General features: G+C 34.6%; 2 protein-coding genes across 5 annotated transcripts; one reads left to right on the top strand and one right to left on the bottom strand.

Moving 5' to 3' along the window:
• Positions 1-1,371: 1,371 nt before the first annotated feature.
• On the top strand, positions 1,372-10,636 carry abhd2b (abhydrolase domain containing 2, acylglycerol lipase b). Of its 4 annotated transcripts, none has more exons than XM_079810144.1 (11): positions 1,372-1,495; positions 1,965-2,025; positions 2,689-2,921; positions 3,874-4,049; positions 4,305-4,472; positions 5,313-5,496; positions 5,588-5,680; positions 5,815-5,916; positions 6,064-6,133; positions 6,215-6,299; positions 9,601-10,636. In XM_079810144.1, exons 3-11 carry the CDS (start codon positions 2,710-2,712, stop codon positions 9,774-9,776), a joined length of 1,266 nt encoding a protein of 421 aa, XP_079666270.1. In that variant the 5' UTR covers positions 1,372-1,495; positions 1,965-2,025; positions 2,689-2,709; the 3' UTR covers positions 9,777-10,636. The 4 variants fall into 4 exon arrangements, with proteins under 4 accessions (XP_079666270.1, XP_079666269.1, XP_079666272.1 ...); XM_079810143.1 differs by having other exon boundaries at positions 1,962-2,025; XM_079810146.1 differs by having other exon boundaries at positions 1,379-1,495; positions 3,040-4,049.
• Positions 10,637-11,432: 796 nt separating this feature from the next.
• On the bottom strand, positions 11,433-16,975 carry rlbp1b (retinaldehyde binding protein 1b). The gene is made up of 8 exons (XM_079809189.1): positions 16,737-16,975; positions 15,577-15,613; positions 15,021-15,149; positions 14,373-14,577; positions 14,096-14,274; positions 13,328-13,486; positions 12,400-12,510; positions 11,433-12,320 (listed from the first exon to the last, which is right to left on the bottom strand). The coding sequence occupies exons 2-8, from the start codon at positions 15,586-15,588 to the stop codon at positions 12,192-12,194; spliced, it is 924 nt and encodes a 307-aa protein (XP_079665315.1). The 5' UTR covers positions 15,589-15,613; positions 16,737-16,975; the 3' UTR covers positions 11,433-12,191.
• Between the last annotated feature and the right edge of the window lie 918 nt (positions 16,976-17,893).

Here is a 17,893-nt window from a genome sequence, read left to right as displayed (position 1 = left end):
TACTATGGAAGTCAATGGGTGCCATCAACTGTCTGGTTGCTAACATTCTATAAAATATCTTCTTTTGTGTTCAACACAAACTTTTTTATTTATTGATGTGCCTATGCGTTATCCCTTTTTGTTTTAAAGGGATAGTTCACCAAAAAAGTATCCCATAATTTACCCCCCTCAAGCCATCCTAGATGTATATGACATTCTTCTTTCAGACGAATACAATTGGAGTTATATAAAAAAAATGTCCTGGCCCTTCCAAGCATTATAATGGCAGTGAACGACAGGCTCTTCTGAAGTGAATTGATGGGTTTGTGTAAGAAAAATAACCATATTTAAAACTTTAAAGTAAAATATCTAGCTTCTGCCAGACCGGCTTCCGTATTCAACTTACAAAGAAAGTGTAACACCTCGCTACGTCTGACATCATCGTTGTGCCAGTCACGCTTTTTACTTAAGTAAGGCGGTCCGCCGGAAACTAGATATTTTGCTTAATGATGTGTGTAAAATATGGCTATTTTTCTAACAAAAAAAGCATTTATTCACTTCAGAAGGCCTTGTTTAACCCCCCGGATCCGTGTGGATTACTTTTATAATGGATGGATGCACTTTTTGGGGCTTAAAATTTTGGGCTGCCATTCCCTGCATTATAATGCTTGGATTAGCCAGGACATTTTTTAATATAACTACGATTGTATTCGTCTGAAAGAAGAATGCCATATACACCTATAGGATGGCTTGACGGTGAGTAAATCATGGAGTCATTTTCATTTTTGGGTGAACTATCCCTTTAAGCATTTTCGTTCTGTGAGGCTTGCTAAAATTCAACATACTTGTGAAGTAAAGATGTTTAAAAGAATAACTTTATGTATTGATAATTTAATTAAGTGGGGAAACTTTATTCTGTTGAACAATGCAAATACAAAGGAGAAGAAAGTTGATTTTTTTTTACACTTCACTTCACACTTCTTTTACATTTAAATGCTTAAACAGGCCTCCAATTAGGCTACTTGTTGAAACTTTAAACTTTCACTGAAGTATGTTTTTGGACACAAAAATGGACAGTTTCCATACATTAACTTAAGTACCTCAGGTAACACCTATAGGCTATTGAATGACAGTGAAGTTGACGCTATTGTAATTCTAGTGCGCAGTGATAGTGCTGTAAATGAATATCAATGGGTGCGTATCAATCAGCTCCCTAGTTCAGTAGTCAGGGCACTGATCTGGGAATCAGTCAATGGGCTGACTCCCTGATCAGTGCCCTGACTACTGAACTAGGGAGCTGATTGAGACGCACCCAATAGCACCGTTGGCGCGCCGAATCGGACGTCATTCTGACGCTGCTCCAATCAGAGGGCACGAATGAAGACGCGCTCCAGTTGCTGGGTGTAAAGTGAATGACGATGCAGCTGCATGTTGTTGTTTGTAGTCTTCTTTGAGTAACAGTTAAGATGACAAGAGCAGCGGCACAGAGGAGTCCCTGGACAACTTTCAAAACAAGGTGTGTATTACTTTGTTTTCACATGTTGATTCGATTTGTATAGTTAGGTCTATATTCTATTAATATAGCACAAGCAGAGTATAAATTGCTCAACGTTCTGTATTGCATTATAATCAGTACACGTTCGATATTACTCAAATAGGCACATGTAAAATGACATAGCAACTTTTTAATAAATAAATAAACATTCGAAATATATTTAGTTTATTTGATATATCGTTCAAAAGTTTGATACAATAACACAATGAAAGGTAATTTTCTGGCTTCGTAGTATCTTACATATAATTATGTATTTGCATCTCATGTATGTATACAGTATCTGTTGCACTCATTTTGTACATAACAGACACAAGAGCTCTTGTTTGTCACAGGGCAGACAGATTAACCCCCTGTAACTCTTGCATGATGCAGGATACTTTGACTGGATGACACATCTGGGTCAGTAAAGTGCTTGTGTGTTTTTCAGTAGGACTGAACACTGAGATTCGGGAGCTGCTCTTTAACCCAGTACAGATTTTTCAAGAGACAAGGTGTGGTATGAATCTATTTAACATTATATGTGCAATATTTGTCGTACAAAGTCTTATAAAAATGTATATATATATATATATATACACAATTTTTATTTGACTAGATATGCATGTGTGTCTGAGCATGTTTGTATATAGGTCAATGATAAATGATGAGATGCTAAAGAAGAGAACAATTTTTTTCTTGTTTTTAGATACGTAATTTTTGTATCCATGTTTGAAAAATATCTACTATTTTCTACAAAAAAAAAGATACTATGACTAATTGTAAAGGAGTCTTATTACATTAAAAATTAAGTTGATGTACAAATTGTTTCTGACCACTGACATTTGTATACATAACAAATAAATACAAATATTTCATTATATACATAATTTTAACAAAACATTTGATCGGAACAAATATGATATGATATTTTAAATATGTGACAAAATAGCTTCATGCATTTTGGTTCTGCTGCACCTACTTTTTTTTTTTTTAACAATTTACTTATAACATTTATTACTTTTTCCTCAAGAATGTTTAATGAGACTCTTTTACAATCTCCAGACTGTTACTTAAAATTTTTGATATGTAAATGTGCTTATGTATATATTTGTGTATGATTTAAGTTAATATCACATTTAATAAACACATTTCCGTATTTTTTCCCCTCAAATCAGCTTTCAGTCCACTAATCCACCATGAGTGCCCAAGTGGAGGCAGACGTCCGCACCATATCTCCTGAGATGCCTGCCATGTTTGATGGAGTGAAGCTGGCAGCTGTAGCTACGGTGCTGTATGTCATAGTACGGAGCCTGAACCTGAAGTGTCCCACGGTGGCCCCTGACATCACCTGTCAAGATACCCCTCTCAATCGCTACCTGCTGAAGTCTTGCCCCGTTCTAACCAAAGAGTGAGTGCTGTGAGCTAGAAAACTTTCTTGTTGTCTCTCAGCTGATTTCTTCTCACACATGGCCATCTTTTTTAGATGGCAAAATACAATTATTATGTAATCTTTCTCTTTGCTGTAGAATGACTGTAGAAGAATTTCCGCCTGGATTGAAAAGCTTCCCATACCCACATACAGTGGTCTAAACACACCATTTGGGTGTCATTTTAAAGAAAACCCTTTGAAGTTACATAAACCACTGCTAAAAGTGATAAACATGTAACTATATGTTGTCTGAGCTGTACCAACCTCCCCCAAAAAAGAGACGCTTTTTGATTTTTTGGTTATAAATTCAGTTTTGAAAGTGTGTAACTCAGGCCCTGTGTGCTCTAGCACCCTGCAGACAGTTTTGGCTGTTTCCAATAGATTCCAGAAAATCTTGTGTGTCTCAATCAGCTCCCTAGTTTAGTAGTCAGTGCACTGATCAGCCATTTTAAGGGCTGTCTCAATTGCAAAATCTGAAATGTTCACTCCCTAAAAAGTTCCACAATGCACCTTGAAAAACCAGGGAGATTATGTTCCCTTAACGTAAATTCTAAAACATGAAACCAAATATCAGTTGTGAAATCAGTTCCGCTGTTCATAAATAGAAAGAAAATAAGTTCTGCTGTTTACAAATACCAATAGTGATGTTGAACAATGAGGACGTTGTCATGTCGCCGCAAATAGAGTCATCAGTGTCCCAATGTGTAGTTGAGCCTGTGTCCTTACCAGTCCTGGAATTCATGTACACAATATACTGATTCACAAGCTTGGGAACTAGGGAGCTGATTGAGACGCATCCTTATATTAGCTGGTTTCTGGTGTGTATAATAAGGGTTGGAGCTAAACCCTGCAGAGCGATGGCCCTCCAGGAGCAGGTTTAAACACCCCTGCTTTTGAGCTACAGCTTATAAGTATTACCCTATGCATCCAGGTACATCCCTCCCTTGTTATGGGGAAAGAGTGGACATCTCCAGACTGCTCTTTATGGGAAGATGGGAAGGGTGAAGTCCCCTAAACCCTGTGGGCTGCGTAAGTACCTGCCCATGCAAGATGGAGCCACTGCCACCTTTGACCTGTTTGAGCCACAGGGCGTCCACAGCACTGGAGGTGAGCTTGGGTTTTACATTGAATGGAGAGTTGCGCCCCCCCCCCCCAAAAAAAACAAACAAATGTATGGTTTCAAAAGATTAGAATATAGCGCACAAATCATACGGATTTCTGGCTTTTATGGTGCATTTTAAGACCTTGACAGCCTATCGTTCCCATCCACTAAGGGTGTTTATGATTAAGACAATTCCTCTGGAGAGGGAAAGGTGTTTCTCCTACTGTTACTGGAGTTCATCTGTCTCTGTCTCATCACAGATGACATCACCATGGTTATCTGCCCTGGGATTGGTAACCATAGTGAGAAGCATTATATACGGACCTTTGTGGATTATTCCCAGAAACAAGGCTACAGGTGCTCCGTTCTCAACCATCTTGGAGCGCTACCAAACCTCGAGCTGACTTCCCCAAGGATGTTCACCTACGGTAAGTCATGTGTGCTTGTTTTGAAACCCCAAACTTTGGAACGGCAGTGCATAATGTTCAATGTTGGAATGTTGGAATCAATGTTGGAAACAGTTGTGCTGCTTAATATTTGTATAATCCTATAACCAGGATTCTTTGATGAAAAAAAAAAAAAAGAACAGCATTTATTTAAAATAGAAATATTATTATTATTATTATTTTTTAAAGAAACAACTACTTTTATTCAGCAAGGATGTGCTAAATGATAAAAAAGGATGGAAAAGATTAAAATTATAAAATATATAAATATATAGATTTTAAATAAATGCTGTACTTTTACTTTTTATTCATCAAAGAATCCTGAAAAAAGTATCATAGGTTCCAAAAAATATTAAGCAGTATTTTTAAAATATTAAGCATATTGAAAACACAACTGTTTTCAACATTAATAATAAATCAGCATATTAGAATGATTTCTGAAGGATCATGTGACACTGATGACTGGAGTAATGGCTGATGAACATTCAGCTTTTCATCTCAGAAATAGATTATATTTTAAAGTATATAAAAAAAACAATAACAATTTTTAAATTGTAATAATATTTCACAATATTACAGTTTTATTCTGTATTTTTGATCAAATAAATGCAGGCTTGATGAGACGTCTTTCAAAAACATTAAAAATAGTCATGTTTCCAAACTTTTGACCAGTACTGTGTATATATAAATGACATTTTATATGATTTGAACAACTTATTTATGTACTTATATATAAGTGATTATCATTTAGAAAATGTACAGCAACCACTGAAAGCTAAAATGTTGTTTTTCTGTGGTTTATCATGTAACACTATGGTAAAGGTTGTACCTGGGAGTTTTCAGCCATGGTGGGCTACATTAAACGCACATTCCCACAAACTCATCTCATTGTTGTGGGCTTCAGTCTGGGAGGAAACATCGCCTGCAAGTACCTGGGCGAGAATCCAGCCAATCAGGAGAGAGTGCTGTGCTGCGTTAGTGTCTGCCAGGGATATAGTGTGCTGAGGTGAGAATCGTACACTTAATTGGAGTTGTTTCGGTAATATAGGTAATTAGTATTTTGAGAATTTTTTTCTATTTGATATATTTGTGATTAGGGCTCAGGAGACATTTCTACAGTGGGATCAGTGCAGGAGGCTGTACAACTTCCTCATGGCAGACAACATGAAAAAAATCATTCTATCTCACAGGTTAGTATTTTTTGGGGTCAATGTACAGCAAACTTATTATCACAAAATAAACCATTTCAGGAGGATACGATAGTCTCAAAGAATGAACACTGTCCTTTACTTGTGTAACTGAGTCAAGTAAATCTGTCCTGTAGGGGAAGTTTATTTGGTATGAGCTCTAGCAAAATGGAGTCTGCCGACCTCAGCCGCCTGTATACAGCCACCTCACTCATGCAGATTGATGACAACATTATGAGGTAGGCTACTTAAAAAGCTTTCATGAAACAATTCTGACCTGCATTAAAACATTAATACCAAGGATAGCTCAGTGTGTGATTTAGGATGAGTGGCAAAAACTGTGATGGACTGCAGCTTATGTGCCTATAATGATTTTTTTCTATTAGGAAGTTTCATGGACACGACTCTCTAAAGGAGTACTATGAGAAGGAAAGCTGTGTGCATTATATTCACAATGTAAGTAATATTGTTAAAAGCATATTAAGTCATCATATTTGACTGTTTTTATGAAGACATACTCTTTGTCTCTTATATCAGATCAGCGTTCCTCTCCTCTTGGTGAATTCTTCAGATGATCCATTAGTCCACCAGTCACTGCTGACGATCCCTCGCTCACTAGCAGGTATATATATTTGCTATCTATTATCTATTTATCTATACATTGTGGATTATCATCGGCGTCGGTTTTACTGTATCAATTCGAGGCATGTCGTGTATGTATTGGCAGCAAGTCTCTGTACTTGTTCTGCTGCAGCAGCAGCAGCAGCGTAGCAGACCAAACATATCAACATTGTCATATCTATTACCATGCCAAACACTCGTGATAAATATCTTATGCTCATGGTTAATTCAAGTTAACTAATGTTAACAACTCAGACCTTATTATAAAGTCTTACCAACATTTCAATAAAACTTGCCTGAAACATTATCAGCATTGTAAAGGAAAAGGCCATACATTTGACACGTATGGCCTAATAGTGCTTTTAGGCGCCCATTAAGACTCTCAGCACTGCCGAGTCTAAGATCCTGCATTGGACACCTGTGCTGAATTTTTCAGGGCCATCTGATCCTTCCCTCTGTGATTATTTATCAGATTACTGCCGTCAGCTTCTTCCTTCAAGCTTCAGGTGAAAGATCCAACAGCGAGCCCCTATTAACAAGTCTGCCTCACACAAAGGAAATATGCGTTACCTAATCTTCAACTCCTTGAACTGAGCTTCAGCGGAACTTTAAAGTTGATGCATTTTTAAAGGCGCCACAACAGAGGTCTTTGTAGGCTTGCAAGCTTTGGTTTGATTATTTTGCCTTTTTGAGAATATGTCTAATACATTTTTAATGCTGTTAATTGGGTTATATAATTTTAGTTTCCTGCACTACGCTATTGAATCTACAGCCTGAAACTGTGAGAGAAGTGCAGTCTGATTCTCATTCGAATGTTTCTAATGAACCGCTTCTTTTTAGTGAATCAAGCATATTACGCAACCAGTGTAGTCCAGTTCCCTAACAAATGCCTCTCGTGAGTCGGTTCTTTTTAGTGGATCAAAAGTATTTTACACACTGAACAAAAGCCTCACACGAGTTGTTTCTTTTAAGCAGTAATGACATTGATTTTTTTTTATTTTTTATTTAATGATCTTAAAGCCACAATATGTAATTTTTCGCCGCTAGAGGTCGCTTATTTCAAACAAAGGCATAGCTTGATGACGACTTGATTTTGTTTGAGCTTTTATTATCCCGCAGATGAGCGATTCTGCTTCTTCCGGTTATGTGTATGTGGGGTAACGCAGTGCTGTTTTATCATATTAGATACATTTGTGTGTGTTGAAAGTTATGTTATGATGCTATTCTGTGTGTTCAGTCGGCGGCTACTATGACACTTGTTGTACACTGCAGTAAGCTAGATCAATATTTGGCATGGTAAATCAAGAAAATGAGATTTAAACAATAAGACTAAAGGCCCTTTCACACCGGACGCGTAACGAAAAATCTAAGCGGAAAAACAAATATTTTGTGTGCGAATAGTTGGCGTCAAAACCATTCACATCAGCCGTGACGCGAGTTTGTGACGTTTCAGAGCTCCAACATTCCAAAACATTCGAGGCGACCGCTGAGAAATCATGGACACTTCATCATCCAGTGAAGACCAGCTTTTCATTATATTTAAAAGACCGAAAAGAAGGTATTGGGTGCATCCAGTCTTAAACAACAGAGAGTCTGAAGGGGAGTATGCTAATCTTGTACATGAGCTAAAGCTTTATCATGGCCGGTTCCGCACTTACTTTCAAATGTCCGTGGGACAATTTGAGGAGCTCCTCCAGAGACAGTAGCACCGCATCGGACTAGACAAACACACATACTGTGTTTCCAGTTGAGTCACAATGTAAACATTTAAGTGCCACAGTCGTACTGACGGAAACACATTCACTTTCTAGTCGCGGACACAATTAGATTAGAACTCAAAAGGAACTCAAAAGGTTATGATATCGTTGTCTGTAGCCTACAGTGGGCAAACACAGCTGCATTTGTACAGCTGTAAACACAACTACAGCTGTAATCTCGTGAGAAATGTGATACCTGGCAAAGGTTAATGTTGATTGAATAACTAATGACATCAACTGGACATTTCGTGACCTTTGTTTCCTTGTATGTGATTGGTTTAAGCCTTTTCTGTCGCTGTGAGTGTTAAAAAAATCGACATCGAAACGGAAAAAATAAACATAGTTTTTTCGCCACAGCACATTCGCGTTCCTGTGTGGAAGCACTCATTACACAAACAGCTGATCAAAAAAGAAAACCATTGCGCAAATTATTTGCGCGTCAAACTCGCGTCCAGTGTGAGAGAATCTTGACTGTGTTCAGCTATATAGCAATGATTCGTTTTCTGTCGATGAATGTATCTAAACAGTTCCTCACATGTCTTATAAAACAAATATATTAAAACGTCTTTGTTGTTTCAATGGTTTCTGTAAAATCGAGAGTAACACGGGTATGATGTCATTGATAGGAGACGTACGGACACGGTCGGTGTCCTGGGTAAAATTGCTTATTTCTCTGGATTTAAACATTCTTGGAAACATTTGGGATAATGTAAGTGCACAAGTTGAAAAAAAAATTCTAGTGGTTTTTGGGTATTTTAATCCCAAAAAATCTTAAAATTGTGCCTTTTAAGTTCTTGAGATTCACCTATAATGTATAAGTCAGTTAAAACAATACATAAAGCAGTTGTTTTTAGTAAATATAATTTTTTTTGCGTCTGATTACCGAATAAATGTCTCTCGTGAAAAATGTATTTTTAGTGAATCAAAAGCAAAGAACAAATGCCTCTTGTGACTCATGAGTTGCTTCTTTTTAAAAGGATCATGGCATAATTTTTTTATATGTTCCTCGAGGTTCACTCACAATGTCAATAAAGGGTATTTCTGCGCAAAAAACAAAAGTCGGATCTTTTTAGTGAATCAATGCAATTGCGCCATCAGTGTATTCTGATTCCTGAACGAATGCCTCTAATGTACCTCTTTTTTGTGAATTAACAGCATATTGTGCAACCAGCATCCAGTTTCTGAAATAATGACTTTGGTCGTAATGTTTTATAGTAAATAAAAAGAACAAATAGTGTAGTTTGACTCTCGAGTGAATGACTCTTATGAGTCAAATCTTTTTAGCGAATCAAAAACATACAGTGCAGTAAGTAAAGTCCCATTCCTGAACTAATGACACTTATTTTTTTGATGAATCAAACACATACAGCTTTCATCTAACTGAAATAAGCAGCGTAGTTACAGAGTGGTTATTCATGTTATGCGTCGAGTCTGTAGGCTAGTATTTTATAAATATTGTTGAATGGAATATGTTACCACAGTTTTGTTTGTATTGCATTTATGCTTCTTCTAAAAACACTGTAAATCTTTACTGTCTCCTCACAGAAAAAAAGGAAAATGTGATCTTTGCACTGACACTTCATGGAGGTCATCTGGGCTTCTTTGAAGGTGCTGTACTTTTTCCTCAACCCCTTTCCTGGATGGACAAAGTCATAGTCAGTTACGCCAATGCTATCTGCCAGTGGGAGAAACACAGGCCGCAGTGCCTCAAGGAAAAATGATGCAGTCTGCAACACAAAGCAGGAGTTTTGCTGGTGCGCTCTCAGTTGAGGTTAGATGATGGTTTCTAAAGGTTTGACTCGTCAGAGTTTGCTCTGACCTTCAAGGAGGAATTTGAGAGAAAGCACATATAGTAATTTACACTGACTATAAGTTGAGTCAGATGTCAGTGGTGTATCGCTACAAAGCCGGACGAACTGTGCAGAGGGATTCATAACATGTTTTTTAAAAGGAACCTTGTGGAAAAACATATTTGGCAAGAGGAGATGGTAAAGAGGTTAAGACTAATAGCTAACACGTGTTTACCAGCTGTCATTTACATAGTTTTTTAATATACTATGTTGTGTCAGTGTATCTGTTTTCAAATCACCTTTGTGAGGAGTTACAATTTAGATTAGTTTGAAAATGATGTTAATATTTGGATATGTTTATTATAATTCGAAAGTTTGCACATTTTCTTTTGAATAGTCTTTCAGGCTGCCTTGTGTTTTCTTGACATTATATTACATTTTTTAATGCATCACTTTATTGCTGCTTCAGTGGCCCAATTTTTTTCAGTAAATGTAGTTAATTGTTTGCTGTGGAGGGGAGAGCAAACGGTTGTAGCAATATTCGTTTGTCTGACAATGTCTTCTTCTATTGGCCTTTTTTAAAAGTACACATTTTTGTTACTATGTGGTTGAGTTAGGTCTGCATTTATGAAATGTCTTATGTCCAACCAGCTGATGGTGAAAATATGTTTTTCTTTTCGATCTCTGTCGTTCATGCAGTCGTTCTCTATGTTGTTATATTAGACCTTTAAATATACATTTCCAATTATTTGCTTTAAATGTTACATTAAACCAAGGTAAGAACAATGACATGTAGGCCTACTGTTTTTATTGTACTCTAGAAGTCGTTTAGCCTTTTCACTTCACGCCTTGAATTGTCATTGAATAATAACCATGTAAAATCTCTTCTCGGCAATATCTAACAACTGAAAACAATCCATATCTAATCCTAACTCATTTATTATTTAAACTACTTTGAAATTTTACTTCAATTAAAATAATTTATTTTGAGAATTATTATAATTAATTATAATATTATTAGTGCTGTCAAATCGATTAATCGCGATTAATTGCATCCAAAATAAACGTTTGTTTACATAATATATGTGTGGGTGTGTATATATATATATATATATATATATATATATATATATATATATATATATATATATATATATATATATATATATATATATATATATATATATATATATATATATATATATATATATATATATATATTAAATACACACACATGCATGTGTATATATATATTTAAGAAAAATGTTTTATATATAAATAAATTGTATGTATGTATATATATATATATATATATATATATATATATATATATATATATATATATATATATATATATATATATATATATATATATATATATATATATATATATAATATGTATATACAAGCAAATACTTCTTAAATACATATACATGTATGTGTGTGTATTCAAATATACATAATAATACATAGGACACACATATTATGTAAACACAAACTCTTATTTTGGATGTGATTAATCGTGATTAATCGATTTGACAACACTAAATATTATATAATTAAATTACATTTTAATGTCTTTTTTTTGTATAAAAGTTTTAAATATTTACAATCTGCATATAAAATGAATGGAAAATAAAACGGCACATATATTATTTAGTTTGACTTCCTGAGGCTGATGATCAACTTTTTGTCGAGGTTAAGTATCTTCCACTTAAAGCTTTTTTTAATTAGTTTCAAGGAACTTTTTGTACCCTATTTATGGAAAATGCCATCATTTTTGTCCAGCTTATTGTCCAGAAAAGGTCAGTGTAGCTTTCAAGCACATTCCAAATGGTTATTTATTTTCTTTTGAAGGAAATACATGATGTACTAATAACGCTGTCATTTTAAGTGTGCACTTTATTACTGATATAATATAGAATGTTATACATTTGGAACATCATATATATTCTTGTAAATATGCTTTTAACATTGACTGTTGTGAGTATTTTCCCATTCTAACTTAACAAGAGAAACAACAGAAATGTCTGAACTCTGTCATCTTCCATGTTTTCCAAAAGAATATCAATGTTTTGGGGTAAATTTGGAAACGGCCCTGCCCCAGATTAGCAAGGAATGTAAAGCACAAGTTCTTGTGTCACAGAACTAACAGACCTTATCTGTTTTCATTCCTCTTTGATGACATCTGGAGCCTTTTCCTGTGAGGTTGGCTGTTTGGTACGGGAAAATCTCTATGCTGCTGAGTTCACTCTCAGAAAAAAAACCACATTCGATCATACTGTAATACAATACAACTAAAACAACACACTGTCACATTCTTGTATAGTGACGGATAAAAAGTGCTTAGTCAAAAAGATGCGCTGATGTGACCTTGCCATCATATTTAGGGCCTTTCCCATCAAAGTCTGAAGGCAGGATTTCAGCATCAAACTCCTTGTAGTAGTTCTCCAGCTCATCACCGTGGACAAACACCTTCAAAGACACAGAGAGTCAAAATCCCGGGAGTCCATACATATTTTTTTCCCTATTCGTTGCAATAAACACAATTCACCCTTTCCAGCAGTTTGCTCTTCATCAGGGGTTTGACCACATTGTAGGTGGTGGTGAAGTACCAGGGTTGGTGGATAAAGTGCACTGCTTTGAAACGTGCAGGAAAAGAATCCTGCCACACAGAAACAGAAATTAAATGTAAGCTTATTGGTATATGTATATGTAAAGATGGACATATATTTAGAACGTGCCGTGTGTTAACGGTGCACTGGATGTTGTTTTACTGTCATCTTGGACTTATACTGGCACCTAGTGGCGTGGTTGCAGCAATACATAAAAGCAAAAACTTTTCTGTTACTGTTCACCCAAAAATTTAAATTACCCCAAGAAAATGTACTCACCCTCATGACATTTTCTTTCAACCAAATGCAATCAGAGATATATTACAAAAAAATGACTTCTATAATGGATGGATGCACTTTTTGGGGGTTTCAAATTTTGGGCTCCCATGCCATTATAATGCTTGGATTAGCCAGGACATTTTTCAATATAACTCTTGATTGTATTGGTCTGAGAGAAAATGTCATATACACCTAGGATGGCTTGAGGGTGAGTAAATCATGGGGTAATTTTCATTTTTGGGTGAACTATCCCTTTAACAAGGTTATTAGCAGGTGACACAATGTAATAACTGTTTTTCTTAATATAACATTTAGTTTGGTATTATTTACGCAAAACTTAGAGGTTGAAATGTTGTGTAAATTTTTTTTATTAAAGTTTTTATACACAAATGTAGATTTGTAAGAGTGGTTCCAAGTTTTGTGTCATTTAAAAACAATTTTTTTTTTTTAATTAAAAAAGAATACCTAAAACTCTCTAAATTAAATGCAATATATATTTATTATCGCCCCTTAATTTTATTAATTCATTAATTTTTCTCTTTCAATGTATGCTACTTGTATTTACTGTAATAAAAGTCAGTGTGTCACCTGCAACATGTCCACCATTTTCTTCAGCTCTGTGGGTTTGATGCCGGAGGCTTGCTGCATGGTGAAACCCTTGAAGTTTTCAATGATGCAAAACCCGTTGATCTGAGTCTCCTCGTTTTCCAGAAGATTCTCCAGGATCACACAATAGGCTCTGAGGATCTGGAGCAGAACACAATATCAATACATGAAGCAGGCTTAGTCTATTTTGTTTTTAGCAAGAAAAACACACCTTTATTTTACACCATAAAAAAAAACAATATACTTTTATAAAAAAAAAAAATGTTTAAGTAAAAACAATATAATAAATATAAATTAATGTTTTAAATATAAAAATGCTGTAAAATTGTGAAATATTATTACGTTTTAAAATAACTGTTTTATATTTAAATATATTTTAAAATGTAATTGATTCGTGTTATGCAAAGCTGGATTTTCAGCATCATTACTCCAGTCTTCAGTGTCACATGATCCTTCAGAAATCATTCTAATATGATGATTTGCTGCTCAGGAAACATTTCTTATCATTACAAACCATGATACTTTTTTCACGATTCTTTGATGAATAGAAAGATGAACAGCATTTATTGGAAATAAAATTAACAACTGTATCTTTTGGCTTCCTTGCTAAAAAAAATGTTAGTTTCCTGAAATATTTTTTTTTACTGACCCCAAACTTTTGAATGGTAATTAATAAGAAAAAAAAGGGAAACCAATCAATGTACAATCCTACTACAAGTTCAGCCTGTTATAACTGAAAAACAAAATCACCTCATCAAAGGTGATCTCCTCATAGTCCCAGTTCTCAATGTTGAAGAGCAGCACCACGCGGCCGTATTTATCTCTGCTCGACAGGATCCCAGGGTATCCGGCCTCAATGGTGCTGCGGACAGCCTCAGGGGTCAAGTTTTCAAAGAGTTCAGGGTAATCCCGTCTGAAGCGCACATAACCTTTAAGACAATAAAACCAATAGTAAAGTCTGTTTTATAGCATTCTGGTGGCAGCAATCATATAGGCCTAAATAAAACCCTTTGACAAAACTACTTACCCTTCATGAGTTCATAGGCCCTGTTTATTTCATATTTCCTGGCACGGACGAACCTCACCAGCACGCCATCTGGTTTTTCCCCAAAAGTTTCCAGAACACCTTTAGCGAGGTCATCTCCAGAATCCGCCTTCTCTTTTATAATACCTCGAAGTTCCTTTACAGCTGACACTCGCTTCTCATCCGTCTCATTTAGCTCATCTTTAGCCTACAATGACATGAAGTTTAACTTTTTTTTTTTGTTATTAACCCTTACAGAAAAAACACATGAACTTCACATGTGCAAAAAAACATGTGGTCACATGTGAAATTCATGTGGTTTTTCTGTAAGAACTGTTTTCATCAGTCAGATTGCGCAAGTATGCTAACTTGTTAGCAGATGCTAGTTTATGTTGTGGCGACTAGATTTTTACATTTTCTCAAAAAATCTTATGCCACCACGATGCTGAACGTTTCTAGGTTGTTACTAGGGTGTTTTGGGTGGCCACTATGTGGTTGAAATTTAATAATAGCATTGCTTGACTTAGCAAACACTGCTAATAGTGTATTAGCTATAGTAAATACATATTTAGACAGCTAAAATGTGCTGTGTTCAGTGTAATTGTTTTTATTTTGTTTTTATTTTATTTTGTACATTCTACTTGTTCACACCTTCTGCATCGTGTGGTCAGGTACTTGTGCGCAGGATCCGAACACCGGCCCGTGATCTTTGACCGTGAGGTGCTCCAGCTTAGCCCTGAGGGCCTGCTCCTCCTCGGACACCATCCGGAATGATCCACTCTACAGAAAGTTATGAAGAAAGACTCATGAAAACATCCTAATCCTGAGTTTGAAGCAAACACTTTGGTTTAGTAGCCCTAATCAATGAAAGCTAGTGTGGGCCATTGCTAAGCTCACTCACATGAATTCCATAAAGCCTAGTAAACCCGGTCTGAGATTGGGGATAAGCCGCTAATGTTCACAGCTCTTTCCCTGCACTAAAAATGCCTTGTTCTTAAAACATTTGTTCACTGAATGAGTGACGTTTGGAGGAAAATGGGTGAGATCACGTTGTGTGACATAACAGGGACTTAAAACTTCAGATTAGTGGAAAATACAGCTGATAAAACAGTTGTAAAAGTTCTCTTTTATTATTTTAACATATTTTTTTTAGCAAGCATCATTGAATGTGGTTTTGGAAAATAAGACATAACAAAATTGTACTTACAACAACAGCCATTGCTTCAGATGCTCAGTGTAACGTTCTGTGGAAAGAGAGATATTTATCACAAAAAATTTTTGTACACGTTTTTTCTAAAACATGAGAAATTATGAAAGTTGATTGACTTTATAAAACTTCTATTATCATATAAGTTGTTCTGCTATACTTAGCATTTAAGACACACTCATTAGTTTGATGAAACTAATTTTGTAAGAAAAAAAGAGAAAATGATTAAATATTCATTTAATTTCATCATTCATCACTGATAGCAGGCGTTTTCAAACATTTTGATCTTCAGGAACCCTAAATATGATAATTCCCCTTGCAAGGCAGATTTATTTTATAAAATGTTATATGTGACCCTGGACCACAAAACCAGCCATAAGTCGCACAGGTATATTTAAGTAAAGATCATGTTCCATGAAGATATTTTGTAAATTTCCAACCATAAATATATCAAAAATGTATTATTGTTAGTATTATGCTTTGCTAAGGACTTCATTTGGACAACTTTAAAGGCGATTTTCTCAATATTTATAATTTTTTGCACCCTGAGATTCCAGATTTTCAAGTTGTATCTCGGCCAAATACATCAATGGAAAGCTTATTTATTCAGCTTTCAGATTATGTATAAATCTCAATTTCAAAAAATGTACTCTTATGACTGTGGTCCAGGGTCACATATGTATAAACAGACATTTATACATTTATATAGTCATTAAAGTAAAAATGAAGCATCATACAGTATAATAAAGACTTGTTTTTTCTATTAAATAAGTTACTTTCATATTGTCATTGTACTGAAGGAAAAAGAAATGTATATATATATATATATATATATATATGAAAACTATAAAAAAAGTATTTTTACTCACTTTTAAAGTAATAACATATCAAAATAAAATTAAAAATGTGACAAAACATAACTTTGTATTATGTCTTCTGAACTCAATATTAGAGTAATAAAATACCAAAATAATAAAACAAATGAAATAAATTATTATTATTATTATTACCAATAAAAAAACTATAAAATAAAACGATAAAACCCTCTATCACCATCACTTTAAAAGTATAAGAATTATCCATCCATCATCATAATTAATATTTTAAAAGATTCCAAATCAACATAACAAAAGCTGTCCTAGGCAGGAAATGACACTTACCTGCTCAAGCCACCAGAACTGAGTGAGGTGAGGAACAGGTGGCTTTAATAATTTGTAGTCTGACCCCCTGATGGATTAACAGCGTCATATGGGATTATGCAGAGCAGATTTGATGTTAATCAGCGAAAAACATTGAGAAAAGGAGCAAAGAGAACATTGACCAATAGCCTACAGCCAATAGCATCATGGCTCTAATATTTTAATCAAGAAAAACCTTCCCCCACCTCAAAACCTTAACTGAATATAAATACAGGAATGTGTCAAACGTATTACAGGTTATTAATATTCGTGGGTTAAATGAGGAGGATTTGGCAATCCATTGACCAATAAGATTTGACTGCATTCCAGCACCAGTGAAAAATATGTGCTGGCAACGTGAACAGAGTCTGGAAATAGACCTTGAGTTGAAACACAAAGCTGCGTTCCCACATGCCAAGATATAGATGTAGGCATTTTCACTACAGTCAGATTAGAAAATAATTATAGGACATAAATAATGCATCGATTTAAGACTCAAACACAGCAATCCTTTTAGGTAATCAATATAAAAAGTCAGCAATTACAATTAATTACAGTAAGCCCTGTATATTTTCAGTTTTCTTTACAAAACGTTTCACAAAACATCTTGTGGTTTTTAAACTGAAAGAAAAAAAGATGACATTCACAGATTTTGACATTCAGAAATTAAAGCATATATATTAATATATAAGAATATTTTGTGCTTTTAGTGTATTTTTAGCGAGTAAGACTGCTTTGGAATGATATTTATATGCTACATAAATAATGAAATTAATTTGATCATATTTACAAAAAGGTTTATACATTTAAAAACTCTCTAATAGTGAGTAGAAATAAAGACAATGTTTGCTGAAGATGAACTAAATATTTAAATAATAATAAAACAATAAATATAAATTAAATATTTTCCAGATAACATTTTAATAATTTCTTAGAAATTAAAGTTTAGTGCAATGCACATTTAAAAGGCAATTATTTAATTTAGCAAATATATAGGCTATTATTATCACTACACTGTAAAACAATTATATGATCAATTAGTTATGACAATATATGCTTTTACATTGCTTTAACTTATACAAGATTCAGCTCATGTTTTGAAGTCAATTTAATATAATTTAAGTGGAAATAACTTAAAC

The sequence above is a fragment of the Gobio gobio genome, assembly GCF_949357685.1.
Source record: "Gobio gobio genome assembly, chromosome: 25".
Taxonomy (NCBI): Eukaryota; Metazoa; Chordata; class Actinopteri; order Cypriniformes; family Gobionidae; genus Gobio; species Gobio gobio.
Note: the sequence above shows the minus strand (reverse complement) of the source record. Positions and strands in the feature narration are given on the sequence as shown.